General features: G+C 48.4%; 1 protein-coding gene across 3 annotated transcripts in view; it reads right to left on the bottom strand.

Annotated features, from left to right (window-relative positions):
* Dop1b (DOP1 leucine zipper like protein B) overlaps positions 1-20403 on the bottom strand; it is a 100447-nt gene extending 80044 nt beyond the window's left edge. For all 3 annotated transcript variants that reach the window (XR_003709384.1, XM_028752509.1, XM_028752510.1), the window contains exons 1-2: positions 20250-20403; positions 16383-16547 (exon numbers count right to left, since the gene is read on the bottom strand). Coding sequence is in view for 2 of the 3 variants with exons in the window: in XM_028752509.1 (XP_028608342.1) it covers positions 16383-16520 (138 nt within the window). In the remaining variant the exon portion in view is untranslated. The remainder of the gene's footprint in view (positions 1-16382; positions 16548-20249) is intronic.
* Positions 20404-22500: the final 2097 nt, after the last annotated feature.

Consider the following 22500-nt stretch of genomic DNA (forward strand, 5'->3'; position numbering starts at 1 on the left):
ATCCACTACAACTTCTATACTGGGTATCCACTACAACTTCTATACTGGGTATCTACTACAACTTCTATACTGGGTATCCACTACAACTTCTATACTGGGTATCCACTACAATCATTTCAAAGGGAAAAGACCCTGTGTCTCAGGGCAACAGAGAAGTGAGGGCTATCATCTTCCCTGGGAACATTTATTTTTGACACTTAAGATTCTAAGCATACGCGATCATGCCTAGCTAGCCAATAATAACACACCTCAATTCCCATGTGGTTGTGTGTCTCACATCATGACCCATCCAACCTGGCTGAGAAACCTTCAAGGGCATCAAGTACTGGGTGTAAACAGGGAGCCCCACCCAGGATCAGCTAGCTACCTGCTCATGGGAGGCCCACCTCTTCCAGCTCCCACACAGTGGGATGAGGCCATCTCCTGCCTGCACATCCAGTCCTGAAGACTTCCCTTGGACTAACTTGGGGCCATCCCTCATGTCAGCTGCATCTTGGCCCAGCTGAGGAGGGCCCCTCCACTCTGCTGCTCTTTCTAGCCTGCATGAGCACACACTGCCTCTGCCACTGTGGACCAGGCGGCTCAGTGAAGAAGGCCTAGCAAATACTCCCAGGGCAGGTCACAGAGGGGTTTATTTTCAGGAAACTGGAAATCCAGATTGGGTTGGCCACTATGCCTAACATACACAATTCATAAGAAACAGTCTACAAATATAAACTTGGAGAGGCAGATGAGCTGGGAAGGGAAAATAGTTTTCAAAATCATTTTCAGTCAGCTCTGTAGAAAGAAAAAACTATGATTAAGCAGGAAATTAAGTTTCCTTACTTATTTCACTCAGGAACTATATAATCCTGAAACCATAATTAGGATATAATTACAACATTCTTGACCTCATTACACCCATAGGCACAACAGGTTGACCTTAAAACAAAATAACAGGAGCTCAAGGTGTAATGTCTTATACCTAAGTAGTATACTATCTGCTTAACACGTAGAAAGCCTGGAACAGATCCCCAGTCCCCCCAAATAGAAAAGGGGATGGAAGTTGAGTTATAGCCTAGCTTCATGACTAGAAGCAAAGAAAGACCTCACTGTGTCCACCCAAGGGCATCTCTGCACCTCACTTTGGTTCCCTCCCAACACAACAGTCTGACTGCAGCATCTTCTCCAGGACTCCGCTGTATCTGAAAGCTTGAACAGTGAGCTCAGAAAGTTCCTCAGTGTTGTTCAGGCAGGAGGACCTGAGAGCAGATTGTAAGCCCCAACACAACATATAGAGCTGGATGTGGCCACATGCACACCATAGCCCCAGCCCTGGGTGGGGTAGCTGGTGGGGGACAGTGACCTGAGGATCACTTGGGCTTGCTCGCCATCAGCTTAGCTCTAGGTTCAGTGTGAGACCCTGACTCAACATCTCCCTCTGATCTCAGTGTGGATATACTTCTATGTGTGTGTATATGCTACAAACACTGCACACACCACACACACACATATGCATACACACATACATAGACATGCATACATACTTGTGCACAGAGACACATGTGCACACATGTGCATACACAGACATGCAGACACACGCATACATACACACACACTCGCACTCACACAAGTTGTCCCAGAAGGCACGATCCAGAGTGCCCCTGTGGAAGAATAGGCTTACTGCAGAGGGCCACATGCTTTCTGTATGAAATGTAAACAAGCCAATTTAACATATGTCTCTCATCAAGCCAACAAGGCACAACAGCCATCGCAGTAAAACACTACAAGCTTTCCTCTGGAAGCCTGCCATCCTTACAGGGACACCCATTTTACAAAGCAACAACGCAGTGAGTCAGGCTGGCCAGGTTACCAATCTTTAGCACTCGACTACAGCCTCGCCACGGGACATCAACAGTGCCCTTTAGACCAGACAGGTGGAGAGCAGATGTGACTTCCACTTAAGGCAAGCCGGAGACTACCAGCACCAAGTGCTGTGACAGATGGCAGTGATATGGGAGGGTGGCTGCATGAGATGAACTGGAGAAGGGGGCCCTGGCCTCCCTGGGTCACTGCAGGCCGCTGAGACCCTGCAGTAAGCAGAGCCACTGCAGGGTGCTGGGACCCCACAGTCAGCAGAGTCACTGCAGGGCACTGAGACCCCACAGTCAGCAGAGTCACTGCAGGGCACTGAGACCCCACAGTCAGCAGAGCCACTGCAGAGCACTGAGACCCCACAGTCAGCAGAGTCACTGCAGGGCACTGAGACCTCACAGTCAGCAGAGTCACTGCAGGGCGCTGAGACCCCACAGTCAGCAGCGAGTCTCAGCGAGTTTCACTGGAGAGTGACACGGTGTCAGCCTCTGTGTAAACAAGAAGCTTCCTTTCAAAAAGGTCACAGGATGAACAGCACCACACTGCACTTGCTCAGCGAACTCTCACCCAGCAATGTCAGGATGAGTCACGATGAGGCTTCAACACCCACGGCTGCCATCCTCACCTGGTAAAGCTGCCAGAGAGGACCTGTACAGGTCAAGTCAGCCAGTCATCTCAAGTAGCAACATATATAAGAAGAGTAAGATTTTCTTTTTTAAAGTTCTTAAGCCAGGTATGGTGGCACATGTCCTTAGTTCCAGCACTTGGGAGGCAGAGACAGGCAGATCCTTGAATCTGAAGCCAGCCTGGTCTACAAAGAGTGAGTTTCAGGACAACCAAGGCAAAACAGAGAAGCTCTGTCTCAAAACTAACTACTTGGGAATGCAAAGAAAGGCAGCTTTCTGTGAGTCTGAGACTAGCCTGGTGAGTCCCAGGACAGCCAGGCTGTTACATAGAGAAACCCTGACTTGAAAAGCCAAAAACCAAAACCAGTAAATAAAGGAGTGAATGAATGAATAAATATTCTTAAATCAGCTGCAGTGACTCAGGCTTATAATCCTAGCACTTTCAAGGCAGAGGCAGGAGGATTGCCATGAGTTCAAGGCCAGAGGGATTTGTTCTAGCTACTATCAGCTAGGGCTTTCTGAGCTGCTGCTGGGTGGTGAGTATCCATGGACTCACCATGGAGATTTGGACTAGAACAGTCACAAAAGTAGAGACAGAGAGATGACGGGAACCAGCTGGTACAGTCCAGGTCCAGGGGCCAAGCACAGCTGGTGGCTGGGTACAGAGGCAGCACTTTTTATCAACCCAGAGTGGGCTCTGTCAAGAAAACAATGCTCCCATAAAGAGTTCAGGAAGTCATAGTAAAGCCAGGGGTCTACACTACCCAGATTAGGTCTGAGTCGGGCTCCTCCTCTCGCTGGCTGCCAGGCTGTCACAAGCTACCTGGGTGCCCCAAGGCTTTTCCTCACACAGAATGTGCTGCTACCTCCTCACTGGCTGGTCACGGATGTTAAACACTGAAAGGAGCTAAGACACCCGAGAGCCTCCACCTCATTTCATAGTCCTTTAATATTTAGTGTGCAGGCACACACACACACAGAGACATTCAACCTACATGCACGTATATATGCCTCTGCACATGTACATGCACACACAGGTATCCTCTACATATGTACACATATGATAACCAGCATATACAACACACAGTGACACCTCACACAAAGACATATGCTGCATATGCACACACTAGCACACCCCTTCACATGTATCTCTCCCACATTAAACACCCCACCCACCCACCGCAGACACACAAATCATGCACACACACACACACACATGCATCATGAGTAACAGGGCCTTAAACTACACGGGGCGCCCCGATATCTTGGTTATGATGACATGGGAATCAATGTGCCAAGACAAATACCTTTTATAATTTTTGAGACAAGATCTCACCGCGATCCTCCTGCCTCAGTCTTCTGAGTGCTGGGATTATGGGTGTGTCTCCCAGGATGAACACAACACAAGAAACACACTGAGCTCAGGCAGCAACATGACACACATGTAGACACTGCTTTCCCCTTCTGAGTTGATCTCATTTGGATTCCTCTCTGCGTGTGTGTGGCTTACGTGTGTGTGTGTGTGTGTGTGTGTGTGTGTGTGTGTGTGGCCTAAGGCTGACATCAGGTGTTTCCTCTATCACCTTCCACCTTATCTGCTAAGACAAGTCTCTTACTGAACTTGTAACTCACAGATGCAGCTAGACTGGCTGACCAGTGAGCCTCCTCAGTCCTGGGACTCCAGGCATGTACCATTTCACATGGGTTCCAGGGATTTCACCTCAGGTCCTGAGACTCATATACCAAGTACTTTACAGCCAGAGCTGCCTTCCCCAGCCTGTTAAGATGCTTTAACGTCCCCATCTGAACATTAACCTCTATTTTCCCTGCCTCCCCACAGAGGAGCTCGGGACAGCTGTGGTGCTCTGCAGGGCTCTCCCACTTTTCTAGACTTGGGGTCTATTCTTTTCAACAACACCTCATATTCTGGCCACTTGACAGCCACTGAGGACATGAACCTCAATAAATACAAAAATTCTGCTGTTGGGGAAACTGTCTACACAGGAAACTTCAAGAAAGCCACAGGAGCTTACACCTTCTGGCAATCACCCTTCTGGGGGCCAAGAGCTCACACACTCAGAACTGACCATCATGGCAGGCAGAAGCTAGCCTCTGAGTTCCACCAGAAAGGAAGAAATCAGGAGGAAAAAGCCACACATTCACAGCCTGCCTAAAACTTGCACTACATGTGATGTTGAGAACTGGGAAATATTTAAGAATGAAGAACCACATGTTGCATGCCGGAGAGCAAAGGGAGGTGGAGCCACCATTTTTCTTTTTAAACATACTGTCATTTACATACAAATGACATGTGTAACAGACCGGCAGCAAACCTTATATGGATCAATCTATTACAGAAGAAAGAACACCTGGAGACAGAGCTGTTACCATTCCTAAATAGGCATCAGTCCCCACAGCATTATGTACCGGTAGAACACAGTGTTCTCTGGAAGTCACACAGGAGAATGTAGCTGGCACGGCCCCCACACTACCTTCCAGAGATCTCTGAAGCCTCACACCAGGTGGGCCCTCCTCAGCTGGAGCTGACTGGCTGCAGAATGGCTGCTGAGAACTTGGGTCAAGGCACAGTGTTCTGTTCCTTAGAAGTACACAAAGCCCCGCAGCACGGCGGCTGGAGACAGCTCGGCTGGTAGAGTATTTAAGAAGCCTGAAGACATGGTTCAACCCCTGTGATCTGTCTTCCACACTTATGCCATCACAGTGACTGCTTCTACACATACACAAAAAGAAAACACACGTGCAGGATCCTGAGGTGCATGCCAGCTCAACAAAGGGCAAGTGCTTAGGGCCAGTGAGCAACCAGGGGGCAAGAATGTCAAGGGATGTAACTGAGAGTCCCAGACTGGAGAGAAGGTCACAGCTCTCCATGGACACATGGGGGACTTGATTTCATCAGCTTTGGTCTGGTTTGATCCTATCCTGGTCTTTCTTCTCTCTGCTGTTTGCTTTCCTGGTTCAGAAACAAGCAGTCTGCATGGGTCAGGAGTCTGTTAAAGGAAAGCTCTTGGTGTCTGGGTGGGAGGAGGCTGCACCAGTATGCAGGAGTGTGCTGCAGAGGATGACATCATGTGACCCAGGATTGCTCTATGCAGAGCAAAGGGCCCAGCTCTGTTCTCTCTGAAACTTGTCCCGAGACATTCAGGACAGAGAGCAGGACACTGTGGTTGGCATGCAGGGCACTGGAAGACCATGGATCCTCAGAAACACAACAAGCCTCTGTGCTTATGGTGCAGTGACTCAGGAAAAGCCCTGGCCCATTCAGCCTACCGGGCCACCAGCCAGCTCCAACTTAAAGCAGACAAAGTCCAGGGACTCACAACAGGCACTCTGTGCCTTCTTACTTCCTAGAGTCACAGGAAGACTTACTTGTTTTAATTTTTTATCTGGAGGTTTGAACCCAGGACTTCTGACATTCTAGGCAAGGGCTCTGCCTGAGCTACACTCTCAGCAAATCTCACTCTTTCCTTTCCCCTTTGGCAGCACGGGGCAGCCGGGGTCAGGGGTGTGTGTACCAGGCAAACTCAGCTCTACCCTCAGCCCCATTCTGCAGCTTTGAAGGACACAAACACTTTTACCGTCAATTGTCAAATACAGGCACAAGCCCAGGCTCCCTCTTGGATAAGGTTAAAAGATGGGCTAGGTTGGGACACATTTGGCTGCATGGACATAGACTATCCAACCATGAAATTTTAAATAAAGAAAATATAATGTAACTTATAAAATCAAAAGTACAGGGGAATGTTGCCCTCAGGGGACATTGAGGGACATCTAGAAACATTTATGACTTTTTCTATTTGGAAGTGGAGGAGGGGAGAGGGTATACTGGCATGTAGTAGACAAGAGGCCAGAATGCGAACAAACATCTTGCAGTGGACAAACAGACCACCTCAGATACCCACTATCATGGCTGGTGCTCTCCCTTACAGAGGAGCAGGATTCCGTCTCTGGCTTATGCAAAGGAAAGGACACAGCTTCTTGAGTGACCTAGCACTGTCATCCTTTCAAGGGCTAGGATGTCTCCCCCAGGCCTAGGCATTAAATTCTTACACAAATACAAAGAATACCACAATAAAAATTGCCCATTCTCATTGGAACAAAAATAACCACACAGTAAGTGCTTGGTCCTTTTATATCTTTGAAGGAGAGGAAATCCCTTTCTGAAGCTGGCCTACAGCCTTCCTGCCACTTCTCAGCGGTTCAAGAAGTCACAAGGTCACATCTGAAGTAATCAGTGCCACTGAAAATGGAGGATTAAATCTGAGAATCAGAGTGTTATGCCTTGGCTACCTCAGAACACACTTCCACCGACCTCTGTACACAGCAGTGGTCTCACCCCACACCCAGAAGTGAGGAGTCTGAATCGAACCAGCTGTTCCCACACCATGCTCAGTGCTCCCGCCTTCCCTAGCAATCCAATCAGACTGTTACCAACATACCAAGGCATCTAGCTGGAGCGTCACCAGAAGCACTAGTAAGAAAGGATCTGTCACTTGCATAAAAAGAAACACATTACCTATCATTCACATGCACACACACATTTTTAAGGGCTTATTTTATTATAAAAAATAATGTGGATGTGTAGGTACACACATGTGACTCTGGGTGTCTGCAAAGCCCAGAGACACTGGATGTCCTGGAGTTGGAGTGACAGGTGGTAGGAGCTGCCTGGTGTAGGTGTTGGAAACTGAACTTTTGTCCTCCGAAGCAAGAACACTGTGTACTCCTAACAGCCGAGCCATCGCTCAGCCCAGCACTTCACATATTGATCAGCTAATGAAATGAGACACAGTAACAAAGGAACAAACAGATTCCTAATGAGACAAACAACGGAGGGGTGTGCAGGGGTGAGACAGTGAGAAACACCAGAGGCCCTACACTAGAATCACTGTGTGATGGGGACCTGCCTAATGACATCACCTGCCTGCTCTCACACAGTAAAGGCTTGTTGGGCCATTTGCTCAGCCAGGGGACATTTTTCAGTGTGCCTGGAAGATATAAGTGGAGGAGGGAATATGTGCCATTAAAACTTACCAAATGTGTTGGGGCTGGAGAGATGCCCAGTAGCTAAGAGCTTGCTCTGTTCTTACAGAGGATCTGAGTTCTGTTCCCAGCATCCATGTTGGGCAGCTTGTAACTGCTGGGAACATCAGTTCCAAGAGATCTAATGACCTCTTGCAGGAACCTGCACTTACATGCGCACGTGTGCATCACATGTGTATACATACATGCAGGACTGAGAGAGCTCTGTAGAAACTGTCACTTTGTTTTTCTGTCCCTTGATTTTATCGTGAGTACATTCTCCCGTGAGACCACAGGCCTCCACCACCTGAAGGGCACACAGGTCATTGTACTGTCACATCATGATTTACTTCGAGGCCTTCCGTGACTGTCAGGAGCTACTTCCAATTATTTGTTACCATATACAAGGAAGGCTCTTCCAACTGCCATTGTGTTTTATGTTCATCAGATTAAAATAAACTTACAGTGTTGTATGTCAGTATTCTTAATTGTCTATCGTGTGGGAAATGTAAAAGTCACGATGAACTTCTCTTTCCTGCCCTCTGAATAGGGCTCAATCATTGAAGACAGGGAAGGGCTGCAGCTCCCACACACGGCAGGATGCAGACTGGAGCATCCTGCTGGCAAACTGTGGCCTCCAGAGACATTAACTGTGGGGGCCTAGGACAGCTCAGCCGTAGAGAGCACTTGCCTGTGCAATCCTGAGGAACAGAAAGGATCAGAAGCTCAGCACCCTTGTGAACGAGCTGGTAACTACAAGCCATTCCAGCTCCTCTTCTGGCCTCCATACAAGCACAGGTACATGCACCTGCACCCACACATATGCACACATGCGCGTACACACACACACACACACACACACACACACACACAAATAAATCTTTACAAAATTAAGAGCACTGGATGTTTTTCCAGAGGACCCAGGTTCAATTCCCAGCACCCATACGGCAGCTCACAACTGTCTGTGACTCCAGTTCCAGGGGATCCTCACACAGATACACAAACAAATCATTAAAAAAAATTAAAACAGGTATCCACTGGAAGGAACTCAACTGTCCATTATCAGGAAATAGATCCTGTGTATCCGTGTATCTTACTCAGCAGTACAAGGTACATGAATTATCAGTGTCACCTCTTGGCTGCCCTTCAGGATAGCCTAGGTGAGTGAAAAAGGCCAGAGCAGGAGGTACAGAGGACAAGCCCATTTATACAAAGGTTCATTTAGTTTACTTTGAGGACAGTCTTAGGTAGCCCAGTCTAACCCTGAAACTACATAGCTGGAGGCTAGATGTGAACTCTTAAATCTCCTGCATCTGTCGCCCAGCTGCTGGGACTACCACCACACCAGGCTCTGTTTACACAAAGCTTCTTAAAATGCAAACTCATTTACAGTGACAGAAAGGATGCTGACAGTTGCCTGGAGATGTAGATATGAAATGTACCAAGAGGGAACCTCTGGAGGGGACAGACACACAGTCTTGACAGTGGTGAGGGTCTCAAAGGGTTATATGCATGTTAAAACCCATCAAATCACGCTTAGTGTGAGCAGTGCTGGTGTTGTGGCTCAGTGGTAGTCTCTGTGAGGACTTGGGTTTGTATAACGATGCTCAGGTTACTGAGTGTCAACAAAGCTTGGCGGGGGTGGGGCCCACTAAAAAGGACAAACAGGAACGCCTACATCAGACTCAGGCCAGCTTGAAGGCTGGTGCTCATGTCCAAACAGTTGTATGGACTGAAAAGCAGCCAGGTTTAACTCCAACCTTCTGCATTAGTCTCTTTGGCTGCCTTTTAAAACTACTATATAGTGTGTGCTTTAAGCAACACAGATTTACCTCACAGTACCAGAGGCCATGATCAAGGGACAGCTGGCTCAGGTCTCTTCGAAGGTTGCAGATAAGTGCCTTCTGGGTGTGTCTTGACGTGGGTGCTCGGACGGGAGACAGAGGGAGGGTGCCTTTTTCTCCCTTCAAGGGCACAGTCCTATCAGATAAGGGCTCACCCTATGACCTCATCAAACAGTCGACTAATGACACTTTCTCCAGAGAGTCACTTGGGGGTTGAGTCTTCAGCAGAGCAACTTAATGGGTCACTAGCTGCTTCCTTCACTGTGAACTCATTCTGCTGAATGACATGCTGCTGTCCTTTGGTCACTGGAGAGGTAATTGTCTATGTGAACTTGGTCAACTTCTATCCGTCCAGCAGACTGGGAAGGATGAACTGCAAACTGTCCTGTTCCCTTGTACTCCCCCTCCTCTCCCTAATGCCTAGCTGAAATTTGTGTTTAAAACCTTTTCTTAATAATCTCCGTCCCTGCAGGATACAGATTCATCCTGAAATTCTCTTCTGGCTTCACCAGAGTACAGGTCTTAGCACAAAGTCCTCAGGCTGCTGCAGGGGTTCTCTGTTTCCATTGCCTTCGACATTTAAAGAAAGGGCAATCTCCAACATACCCATGGTACAACCAGGCTGTGACAGGGCTGCCCCCTCCCCTTGCTTCTCTCTAGCCCTGCTAAAGAGTTCTCCACCTACAGTCAGGCATGGTGGTACATACCTTCAGTCACAGCACCCAGGAGGCTGAGCAGGGAGGACTGTAAGATCAAGGCCAGCCTGGTCTACACATTAAGACCCTGTCTCAAGATTACAATAGAGAGGTCCCACCTAGCTGGTTAAAATGTTAACTACCAAAGGAAACTTCTTTAGATTCAGATACACCAGAATGTCTGATGGCCTCTGTCAGGCGCCTCCATAGTTAGTTTTGTCAGCCAAGTCCAGGAGCTGCCTTCCTGCTCTGCTCCTCCTTTCCTTCCTATACTTAGGACTGAATCATAGGCGTCCCTCTTTCTTCTATTACTGTTCTAAACCAGCCCACACCTCTCCCTTTACTGTGCCTTGGACTCAGGCTAGCCTCACTGACGGCCTCTCTGCCTGCTCTCTCAGGCCTCTGTGCAAATGTCATGTAAAAGAGAGCCACCTCTGTCTAGAAACAGTCACTGACTCCTTGCACCCCACTGCCCACATTTAGCTTTCTTTCGTAGTAGTCAGGACTCAGTATCACATTGGTCACTGTCCCAGCAGTAGAGCCTCCTATTCCACGTGAACAGGGGTTTTATGCGACTGCCACAGCCCAGCACCTGAGTTCTTCAGTCTGTTATGGCATCTGACATCCTTTGATGAATCCACTACAATGTATACTACGCCCTACAATGTATCCTATGCACAGAGCAGCTTAAATGGTGTTCTGTAACAGAAAGCGGCTGAAGCACTCTCCGCTGACACTTCCCGTGTCAGCATAGTGCCTCCTCCTGAGAAGAGGAGCAGCTCTTCCCAGCAGCTCTGGCAGTCTGCTCTGCGCATGTCCAGAGTGCTCCCTGGATGCCAGGTGTGTTGTCCTGAGCCCTGTCTTCATCACTCATGACGTCTACATCTGTGTCCAAGTCCCCTCCTCCTTTTTTCTTTTTTTCCAGGACTTGGGGATGAGCCCAGAGTCTCAAGCACAGTGGGTAAGTCACAACCCTCCTGTCCTCCCTCTAATTTGTCAGGCTGAAGTCTCACTAAGTTGCCCAGCCTGGCGCTGGACTCCCTTTGTAGTCCAGGAAGCCCTTAAACCTGCTGTCTTCTTGCCTCAACCTGAGCTACCAGACCTGGCTCTAATGTCCCCTTCTGTGGTGGTCCTCTCCTTTACTCTCACGCTTGGGAGGCAGAGGCAGGTCCTGGTCTACACAGCACGTTTGAGGCCAGCCAAGGATACATAATGAGACTCTGCCTCAAAAACCAAAGCAAGAAGACAAAGCCCTTTATCATGAGGATACCCATCATAGTGGGTTCCAGCCGCACACTAGTCACATCCTGCAGCCTGATCATCTCTGTAAACAGTCTATTTGCAAATACGACTACATTCGGAGGAACCAGAAGTGAGGATTTTGATAAGTACAACTCAACACACAGCAGCCACTAACAGCTGCATGACCTAAGCAAGTTAGCTAACAGTTTCTGGTGACACAATCACACTGGTCTCACTTGGGCCAAGGATTTAGGCTCCTTGGCAGTGAGATGGCACACCCTGTTCTCCACCACACAACACTGACACGAAAAGGTAGGAGAGTCTGACAACAGCTGAGCTCCTGGGTCAACCTGGCCGCCTGAGCCCTGAGCAAGGGATTGGCCAAAGCTGGATGTCAAGTATCTTTTTATTCTATTTTATTCTGCAGGACGGTATGGGGATTGAACCTACAGGCTCAGGTGTTAGGCAAGAATGCTACACAGAACCATACCTAAACCCTTTTCTTGCTTTGTATTCTGAGACAGGGTCTCACTAAGTTGCACAGGCTGGCCTTGAACTCACTCTGTAGCCCAGGCCTTGTATTTGCTACACTCCTTCCTCAACCTCGCAAGTGCTAGAAGGCCAGGCCAGCACCACAAGGCCTAGGGGAAATACTACACAATATGGCACAGCGACTCCTTAATGCACAATAAGCTCTCCGAAAACGCCAGCTGTCACAGGCTGAGCTGAGAGCAGACTGTTACTGTCACCCTGCCTCACTCAAGTCTTGCAAACCCTTGAGCTGGATGTTCTGGCCTACTGACAGATTATAGCAGCAGGGAACAAGGCATGTGGGCACAGGGCTGAGGTTGTAGCTGAGTGGCCTCATGCTTAGAGCCCTGGGCTGAACCCCATTACCACACACACTGGTGCTCTATGGTGGGCAGGGTGGGGAAGGGTAGGCAGAAAGCTAAGTTTGAGGCCAACCTGAGGTACTTGAGACCTTGCTCCTTGCTTTGGAGGGGATAAAAAGGCAAGCAATACTGCCCGAATGACAGGGTGGGATTTCTTGGGTAAAATCTGTAGCAAAAAGTGACCTGTTAACTAGAACGTTTATCCACGGTAATACCACAAGTAGGGTCACCCCAGAGAATAGACCTTAGGAAGTCGGGTGTTCAGCACCATACTTCTTCCCGGAAAGGGATGAGTGGACTCAGCTTACGTTAATGAGGGCTGTGTAGATGGAAAGAAGTCCAGTCCTGTAGGATGATGGAACCCACCAGCTCCATACAACTCAGGGGCCAGGTGTGGTGACAGTGGTGCCCCCTGCACTGCCTTGGCTTCTGTCTCAGAATCTGTTCACTCTTGCTGGAGCCACTCTCTCTATTTCCCACATCATTAGGACAAGCAGCAAAAGTAACAAGTTGTACTCAGGAATCAGGCCCTTTAAAATGTCTAAGACACTGTTGATCCAGCACCAACACAGCCCTGGACACCAAGAAGACAGAGCCCTGGTGCCTTAGCTGTACTCATGGTCACAGATTAGCCCTGTAGGCTCCAGTTCCCTCATCTGAATTGGGACAACAGTGTAATCACTCCCCTGTAGTAGAGCCAGGACCCGCTAGCAAGCATTAGCTACACTGGATGGGATGGTTCATATCAACTGTCAACATGACAAGAGACAAACCTTTGGGCATATTTGTGTGAGAGTTTCTAGACTATGATAACTATGGTAAGAAGAGCCATGCTAAATGTGGCAGTTCCATTCCCTAGGCTTCGTAAGGAGACAGTGAACTGAGCACCACTGTTCAGTTCTAAAACATAGAACATACTATGTTACCCACCACACACATTCCTGCTGCTCCAAGACTTCTCTGTACGCATACAGTGCCTAAAATATATGGAAGCAAAACATGCATACATCTGAAACCCACCCCTCTCTTTCTGGGGACTAGAGAGATAACTCAATGAGTAAAGGTTCCTGACTCCAAACCTGATGTCCTGAATTCAGTCTTCAGGACTCACATGAGAAAAGAAAAAAATGACTCCTTCAACTTATCCTCTGACCTCTATATATGTACAGTGGCATACATACCTCCCCATGCATGCACATGTGGGCACACAAACACTCAAATAAATGTTTTTTAAGCCACAATGAGTTATAATTTCATATACAGTAGGAGGGCTATTACATAAAAAAAAAAACCACACATGAAAGTCAGTATCAAAAGGATGAGGAGAAGCTGGAGTCCTGACGCACTGCTGGGAGCCATGAGCAGTGATACAACTGTCAGACAGTCTGGCACTCCTTGAGTAAATCAGTGTTTTCCACTAAGCTCAGTGACCTGAGTTCAACACATGGGACCCACATGGTAAAAGAAAGTAATTGATTCTTATGAGTTGCCCACTGACCTACACACATTGACACCTACACCAACACACATCTATACCCCCTCACACACACACAGTGGCACAGGCTCGCCCACACAATGGCATGACTGTAAAGAAGAAAACAACAAAACAAATATAGAAATAAGCATAGCATCACTACTCACAACAGCCAAAATATCTGTCAAAAGATAGGTTAGCTTTTAGCTTTGCAAAAAGAGATCTGATACATGTGACAACAATCTATCAGGACATGGGCGAGCCTTGTGGATGTTATGCTGTGTGAAATAAGGCAGATACTCAAGACTGAACACTGCATAATTTGACTCATGTGGAAGGGCCCTGGGGAGAGACAGCAGAATAAAGCGTGCTGGTGGAGAGGCGGTTCAGCGGCAGTTTACTTCTGGAAGATCACATTCTCCTAGAATGAGAAATTCCATGGTGGCATGACACTGTAAAATGTACTAAAAAGCACACACTACATACTTTAAAGTAGACAAAATGTATTTTATCTCAATTAACAAACACAGCCAGATGCAGTGATAAACACATGTAATCTCAGCACTTGGAAGAGGAGGCAGGAGTATTTGGAGTTCAAGGCTAACCTAACCTATATGGTGAATTCAAAGCCGGCATGAGCTATGTGAGACCTTGTCTCAAAAACTCACAAAGGAGGGGCTAGGCAGATGGCTCGTGGTTCAGGGTACTTGCTGCTCCTTCGGAGTCTGATTACCGGCATCCACATCATGTGGCTCACAACCACCTGTAACCCCAGCACAGGGAGGACCTGCCACCTCTAGCCTCTTCATCTGTACACAACCCCCAACACACACGCACACGCACACACTTTATAATTTAAAATAAGGGCAGAGGTGGTACACGCCTTTAATCCCAGCATTTGCGAGGCAGAGGCAGGCGGATTTCTGAGTTCGAGGCCAGCCTGGTCTACAGAGTGAGTTCCAGGACAGCCAGGGCTACATAGAGAAACCCTCTCTCGAAAAAACAAAACAAAACAAAAATTAAAATTAATCCTCTTTTAAAGGCAGAAATGAAGAACACAACTGCTTTTTGTGTGATACACAGGCACAGTGTTCTTTTCTGTCTTTTCTTTTGTTAGTTTTTGAGATAGCACAATAGCTCAAGCTGTCTTTGAACTCATCTTGTGCTTCAGGCTGCCTTCAGCTCCTGGGCCTTCTCCACTTCCCTTAGACACCAGGTAGGTCAAGCTCTGAGTAGTAAGCACCCAGCAGGACTCATATGTGCCTCAGTCTCCAGCTGTGTCTCTCAGAGTATCCCTTTCAGCTGAGTATCGGCTAGAGTTGCCCAACCACAGAGGCTCAGGCTTCTGTATCCTACCTAAAAGACAGACCTCAGAAATAGAAATTTGTTTCTCCTATTGAGCACCTGCCTGTGACATTTCCATGTAAACATCCCTTCCAGGAGACCAGGAGTTTCCTGGCCAATGAGTACCAACCTATCTCACCAAGGCCAGGACAGCCATCTGCCAGGCTGAGATGTTTGCCCCACCTCCAGCCCTATGCTGGGCCTTGAGCCCAGGGCCTTAGGCGAGCCAAGCAAGCACTCTGAGAGCTGTTTTCTGGCCTTAGAGGGAAGGTGTTGAGATGGGCATATGGGAGGGGACATAACAGCTGCCCAGGCAGTGCATCTGACTCAATCTGTCCATTCTTCACCAACCCCCTCCCCTATACCTGGGAGGGATGAAGGGAGGCACTCTCTTCTCAGTGGGGTTTGCTGGAGTTCTGAGCTGAATAGAGATGGGATTGGCTAACTTCCACCTGATACTCATGCTCCAGACCCAAGTGATGGCCAGATAGCCTCAGAGGGTACACATCTTCTCCCCCCTCAGATGGCACACATCTTCTTCCCCCAGCGGTTATCTACTATGTACCACAATGGTCACTGAGCGCCTAACAGTCCCTGCAGTGCCTTCCCTGTGGGCAAGATGCGAAGGTTGTAAAGAAATAGCTGGAGCCCCCCCTTTGATCCGTTTTAACCCTTCTCCACACCCCTCCCCTCTCTCTCTCTCTCTCTCACACACACACACACACACACACACACTCCTATTCACATACATATACTCTTTCACAAACACTCTCCCTCTCTTTCACACACATACATACACACATACACATACATGCAATTATTCTGCTTTCTGTTCTAGAAGTTACCAGTCAGCTCTACAAAAAGTACAGTACAAAAGAAACAGAAAAGTCCTCATCCGACGAAGCATAATCTTTGAATAATTGAATAATACTAACAATTTTACATTCCGTCAGTACACAGACTTAAGGAAAAAAGCCACTCACAGCCAGGTGTGGTGGTACATTTCTTTAATCCTAGCACTTGGAGGTAGAGTTAAGTGTATCTCTGAGTTTGAGGGCAGCTTGGTCTACATAGTCTCAGGACAGCCAGGTCTACCCAGAGAAACCTCACCTCAAAAAACCAAAAAGCAAAAATAAAATATCACTGCACCCTATCAACACTATAAAGCACCAACACAGTATCTGTCTTCTGTGCTCCTAAGACACAGGACGTTATACATAGTGACATGAACTAGGCATGGGTGAGTCTGAGGGACAGAACCCCTGGCTATTCTTTCTTTTCTGTCTAACTGTTCTCAACCACCACAAATTCCCTTCCATAAGAAGACAGCTCTCCCCACCACCACCCTCCTACAGGAAGTGCCCCAGCACCTTGTTGAGCTTGCCGAGCGAAGATATGAGATCTGCCCATTCGCTGGAGGACTCGAAGTTTCTTAAAGCCTTCTCGATAACTGACGAGTAACTTCTGTATCTGTAATCACTCAGCAGCTCCTGCTCCTCTGGGTCCATCTTACATTCTCACAGTGAAGGAGGGATCTAGATGTGAAATCAGAAAACACATGAGGGCACTGCTCCCAGGCAGAAGTCCTCCCCAACTCAGAGCTACGAGAGACCTGTGTTCACAGACTAGGCTTCCTGGGCAATCCAATTCAAATATTTAGCAAGGTTTCTAGGCCAGGCACTGGGTAAATAAAGATAGAGTTCCCATCCTCACAGATTCTGAGGCACGTAAGTGCACTGGGCAGGGGGAAGCAAGGATGCTGGATCTGCTTAATGGACACAACTAATTCTAGGAGAGAAACCAATAAAATTACATCCCATGGCTGGCTGGTAATTCTGCATGCACAAGGCTCCTCCAATCAATGGGCCTTTATCAAACCCAAGGGTGTGCTTTCAATCTAAGAGGTCCACTCAGCAATCCAATCTTCTATGACTAGTCTAGAAGACTAGAAATCTTCTCTGTAAAACAAATAAGAAGACTGGCAAAATGGCTCAGTGGGTAAAGTACTTGTTCCAGGAGTTCTGGCCAGATGTGATGAGCATGTCTGTAATCATGGCACTAGGCAGTGAGGCAAGAGAATTCACTTGAACCAAGAGTTCAAGGTTATCCTTGGAGACACAGTAAGTTCAAGACCAACCTAAGATGTATGAGATCCTGAGGGTCATGACAGAGACAGACAGACATGTAGAGAGGGCATGGGATCCTGTGGGGTTGGAGATGGTGGGAGAAAGAAAACATAAGCTTAGTGAAAATGGCTAGCCAAGCAAGATCATGTATTTTATGACTCCATTTGGATGAAATTGCCAAGATGGGCAAGTCTCTCATGATGGTAAGCAGGTTAGTGGTTGCCTGGGTGGACCAGAAACAGACAGATAGGGTCATTTTGAGGTCATGGAAATGTGATTATGGCAATCGTTGCTCAACTCTGTAACTCCATTGAAAATCGCTGAATTATATACCTGGTGAATTTGATGGTCTGTAAATTATACCCAAATTAACACTTTTTTTAAAAACTCAACTAAACCCTGAATCCCACCCACTCAGGACTCTCCTTCATTTTCCCACTTTGTACAAAGTGGCTCGTCTGTGGCTCTATACTCTCCTTCCTTTTACCTGCCACACTCACACTAGGTCCTGCTGCCTCTGCCTGTCCCTCTGTCCTACAAGTGTCCAGTCTCCCATGCTCATTCTTCTCCCCCTCCCAGGTTCTCATGTGGCACTCCCAGAATCCTCTTGCTGCCCCATGTAAAGCTCTCCCCATTACCAATGCCTCCCTCGTTCTACAAGACTCCACCCTCTGCTTCCTTCACTGTACTGGGTGTGTTTTGAGAGAGACGCATCCTGCCACAGTGCTGCTGCAGTATGCAAATGAACCCCCAAGTCCCACTCGCAGGAGGACCTGTAAGCGTTTTCTGAAATGACAGGCTTTGCGCTTTGTGGAAACACAAGGAAAAGGTGGTGATCAGAGCAGCGGTGCTTTAATTCCGTCAAGTCTACAAAGTTGCTATAGCCACAAAGTCTATGTGCTCCCTGCCGCCCCCCATTTGTTCCCTCTAAGGAATTTTCAGTCTGAACTTCAATAAAACAGCAGTCTTGAAATATCCCATGCACAGTTTGTTTATTAAGTGTCCCAGAACAAAGAATCTTGAACAGGACTGGGTCTCTAGCCTAACTCGACAAACTTCTGAAATAACTACAGCTAAATTAGGCTGACATGAGGTGACAGAGGGTAGGCTGGAATACTGACTGAGCCTGGGCTGGGGAGGTGGCTCAGTCAGGTTAAGTGCTACCTGAACCATCCCACAACCCAGATACAGAAGCCAGATGTGCTGGGTACACACTTGTAATCCTAGCACCGGGTTCTGTCCACCAGTCTGGCGTAACCTAGGCTCCAGGCTCAAGGAGAAACTGCCTCAAAATAAAAAGGATGTCTTTCCTGAGAAAGGAAGATCAAAGTTTGGCTCCAGCACACACACACATACACACACACTCTCTCTCTCTCTCTCTCTCACACACACACACACACACTCTCTTTCACACACACACACACACACTCTCTTATACACACTCTCACATATACACTCTTTCTCTTACATACACACACACATACAATCTCTTACACACTCTCATTCACACTCTTTCTCTCTCTCTCTCTCTCTTTTTTTTTTTTTTTTTTTTTTTTTGGTTTTTCGAGACAGGGTTTCTTTGTGTAGCCCTGGCTGTCTTGGAACTCACTCTATAGACCAGGCTGGCCTCAAACTCAGAAATCCGCCTGCCTCTGCCTCCCAAGTGTTGGGATTAAAGGCGTGCGCCACCACAGCCCGGCACACACTCTTTCTCTTATACACACACACTCTCACACTTTCTTTTATACACACGCGCACACACACACACACACACATGGAGCTATCCAAGTCTGATTTGGACAAGAGAGGAAAAGAGGAAGCCCAGTTAACAGCAAAGGGGTCCTCAGAGTCCACAGCTTCGGACTCTTATGTCACCAGGAAGAGCTGCATCACTGATGAGTGTCCGGGACAAGAGTCTGGCTGCCCTGGCAAGGAGGCTGTTAGCCAGGTACGAACAGGCAGCAGGTGCAGTTCTTTCTCTGTGACGGCTGATGCTGGAAGAAAGTGCTAGCTGGCACAACTGCACGCCTAAGAAGCTCAGAAATTATTCAAGCAAACCCTTTCAAAATACGGGCATGGGGAATTACAACACTACACAGCTTCTGTGTCAGCTCTACACATATTTCACTTAATGAAACACACTGGAGTCCCGTGAGGGACATTACTGCCGAAAGATGAGGATATTAGGGCTTAGTGGTAGGCGTAGGATTCGGGCTCAGTTCCGTGGGAATCTCTGTTATACAAGTGCAAGAACGGCCAGGTCAACCTGTAAACAGCTCCTCTCACAAGCTATCTCCGACACTTTTTTTGTGAGATAGCAGTTCAGTGGGCTGAAAGCGCTATGGAGGCTACAAAGGATCATACACAAAGGGGCAGCCATGTGCACACGTGCACTTGACACCTTTAACTTAAAACAGAAATTATCTGTAGGAGCGCTCTCGCCTAACCCATTCCTTAGCTCAGGTGAAGACCCAAAAGCCATCTGCTGGATCCGGAAGTCGGTTGTAAACATGCTTACAAGGAAGGAGTACGATGAACTCAGTAAAAGCCGACAATCAGCAGCCTTCCCATTTAGCTGCAGATATGCCCCTGTTTCTACAGCGCTTCAACCCTGTTTACCAACTGGCCCAGTTTTGAATTCGGTCTTTTACACTGAGATCAAATGGCACTAGGAAAAAAAACAAAACAAAAAAAACAAGACACCTGACACCTCACTAGAACAGCTTTTAAATGTGGGGTGTCCTCAACAACCCTACACAGGTTTCCCGAGAGGGAGGACTGCTGTCACTGGGTGAGCACCTCCTCCGCGGCTTATTCGCCAGCGCAGGGCCAGGCCGGGTGGTGTCGCATGGCTGGGACCCCATTAGGGAACCTGGAAGCCCTGCTCAACAAAGGCTGAGCTTCCAGAACCGCCCTGGGCCGGCCGGGCGGACAGAGGTGACCATTCGACCTCCACCTTGCGGCCCGAGGCCCGTTCGCATGGACCCTGCAGGCGCGGAAGGCCGGGTCTGAAGCCCACACCCACGCGCGGCCGTACCCGCACTGCAGTAGACGCGCCGCCGCCCGAGCCCTGTGCCTCCGCCGCTCCGGGCCCGCGGGGACCACACTTACCGGCGGCCGCGGACCTCGGCGGCGGGCGTGGGACGGAGCCCGTCGGCTGCGGGACACGGAGGCTCAGAGCTTCAGCGGAGAACGCGAACCTTGAGGAAGCGCAGCGCCTCAGCCCGGCAGCCGCCACTCCCGGGAACTAGGGGCGGGGCCGGAAGGCGGGGCCTCAGGAGGGGCGGGACCTAGAGGCAGGCCTTCGGCGTGGGGCGGGGTCCTTGGCTATGGTTGGGCGGAGCCGTGACGTTGAGCGTGACAGGGGCGGAGCCTTGACGGTATGGCCGCGCCTCTCTCCTCGTGGGCGGGGCCTTGGTGGCGTGGTTGGTTTGGCCTTTGCGGAGTGGTCATATAGGACAGAGACCAAAAGAAGAGACTTGGAGGCGGAGGGGGAGGAGATTTGGCAGGGTAGATGAGGCCTCAGTTCTCAAGGAGGGGCTCTGGACGCATGGAGATTCCGCGGGACCGATGGAGGGTGGGTCTCTGAGGGCGGAGCCTTGGGGACAGGAGGCTTGTCTAAACTAAGCTAGCATCCCCGCGGCCTTGGGGGCCCGTGGTGGGCGTGGCCTTGCGATGCAGTCCGGGATGGTCTCACGTAAATGGGCAGGTAACTCTGGGTTTTCCAGGCACAGTTCAAGGGTAAGAGATCTCTAGAGTCAGGGCCTGAACCACACCCACAACCTCCTCCGCGGGGAGGATGCAGGAAGAATCCCAGGTACCGGTAGTAGAAGACTTGCGAATTCTGGGGTAAGGTGTCCCTGCATCCCCGAACATTGATATCTCTGGACTTACGGAACATGGTTTGACAGCAACGGGACAAGAAGAGTTGTGGGTTCTGAAAGCTCGCAGAATTCACCCAGATATTGACCGTGTCTTGATGACGCCAGCAGCAGAGCTCTGCCAGCTGAAACAGCGCCATCTACTGTCTAAGGTTGTTTCAGTGATGGCCTATTCTTGTTTAACCTGTTCCTTGGTTTTAGTTCTAATCCATGAAAACTTTAGAAAGAGCTATCTGTGCTGGCTAGTTTTTTGCCAATTTGACACAAGCTAGAGTCATCTGAAAGGAGGGAACCTCAATGTAGAAAATGGAGAAAATGCCTCCATAAGATCCGGCTATAAGCAGACAAACCTTAGAGCATTTTCTCAATTAGTAATTGATGGGCCTACCTGAGGGCATACCTGGGCTGATGGTTCTGGGTTCTAGAAGGAAGCAAGCTGAGCAAGGAGTAAGCAGCACCCTCCATGGCCTCTGCATCAGCTCCTGGCTCAAGTTCCTGTCCTGCTTGAGTTCCTGCCTTGACTCCTTCAATGGTGAACAATGATATGGAAGAGTAAGCCAAACCCTTTCTTCCCCAAGTTTTTTAGTTTTCTCATATATATATATATATATGAAATAAATGTAGTTTATATCAGATTCCAAAATAGATGTATCCAGGAGGCCAAGATGGCCAAGTGGGTAAAAAGGCACTTGCTGCTAAGAGTTTGATTCCAGGATAAGAAAACCAGCTTCTAAAAGCTGTCTTCTCACACCTATGTGTACACTCTAGCACAAGTGTGCACACATGTGTCACACACACAAATAAATGTAAAAAACAGCCGGGCGGTGGTGGTGCACGCCTTTAATCCCAGCACTTGGGAGGCAGAGGCAGGCGGATTTCTGAGTTCGAGAGTTCGAGGCTAGCCTGGTCTACAGAGTGAGTTCCAGGACAGCCAGGGCTATACAGAGAAACCCTGTCTTGAAAAACCAAAAAAAAAATGTAAAAAACAAAACAAAACAAAAATGATAACCCCAACAAGAAGGGTTAAATAAATAGCTAAAGTCTGGGACACCGGCTTTTATTCCATTCATTTGCTGGAAGCCAAGTGCTCTAGTCTTCTGGGGAATGGTTTTTAGGCTTGGTCTTGAAATGGAGGGAGTGGGGAAGCAAAGAATTGAACCAACTTAACAGGAAATTGTTAATGTCAGGAAAGTTAACTTCCTAGTGAAGGTTTGATAAAGTCTCATCTCAGAGCTTGGACAAAATGGCTAAACAACAATTGGCATGTTTTGCTGTATATTTTGTTTTGGCTTCTCAAAACAAGGTTTCTCTGTAGTTCTGGCTGACCTGGAAGTAGCTCTGTAAAGCAGGTTGACCTTGAACTCACAAAGATCCACTAGTCTCTGCCTCTTGAGTGTTAGGATTAAAGGCATTCACTACCACACTCAGCTAGGGTTTTTTTCCCCCCTTAGCAGTCATCAAGGTTTAACCAGCTCACAGCT

This window comes from Grammomys surdaster, unplaced genomic scaffold (genome assembly GCF_004785775.1).
Source record: "Grammomys surdaster isolate TR1022 unplaced genomic scaffold, NIH_TR_1.0 125925, whole genome shotgun sequence".
NCBI classification, from domain to species: domain Eukaryota; kingdom Metazoa; phylum Chordata; class Mammalia; order Rodentia; family Muridae; genus Grammomys; species Grammomys surdaster.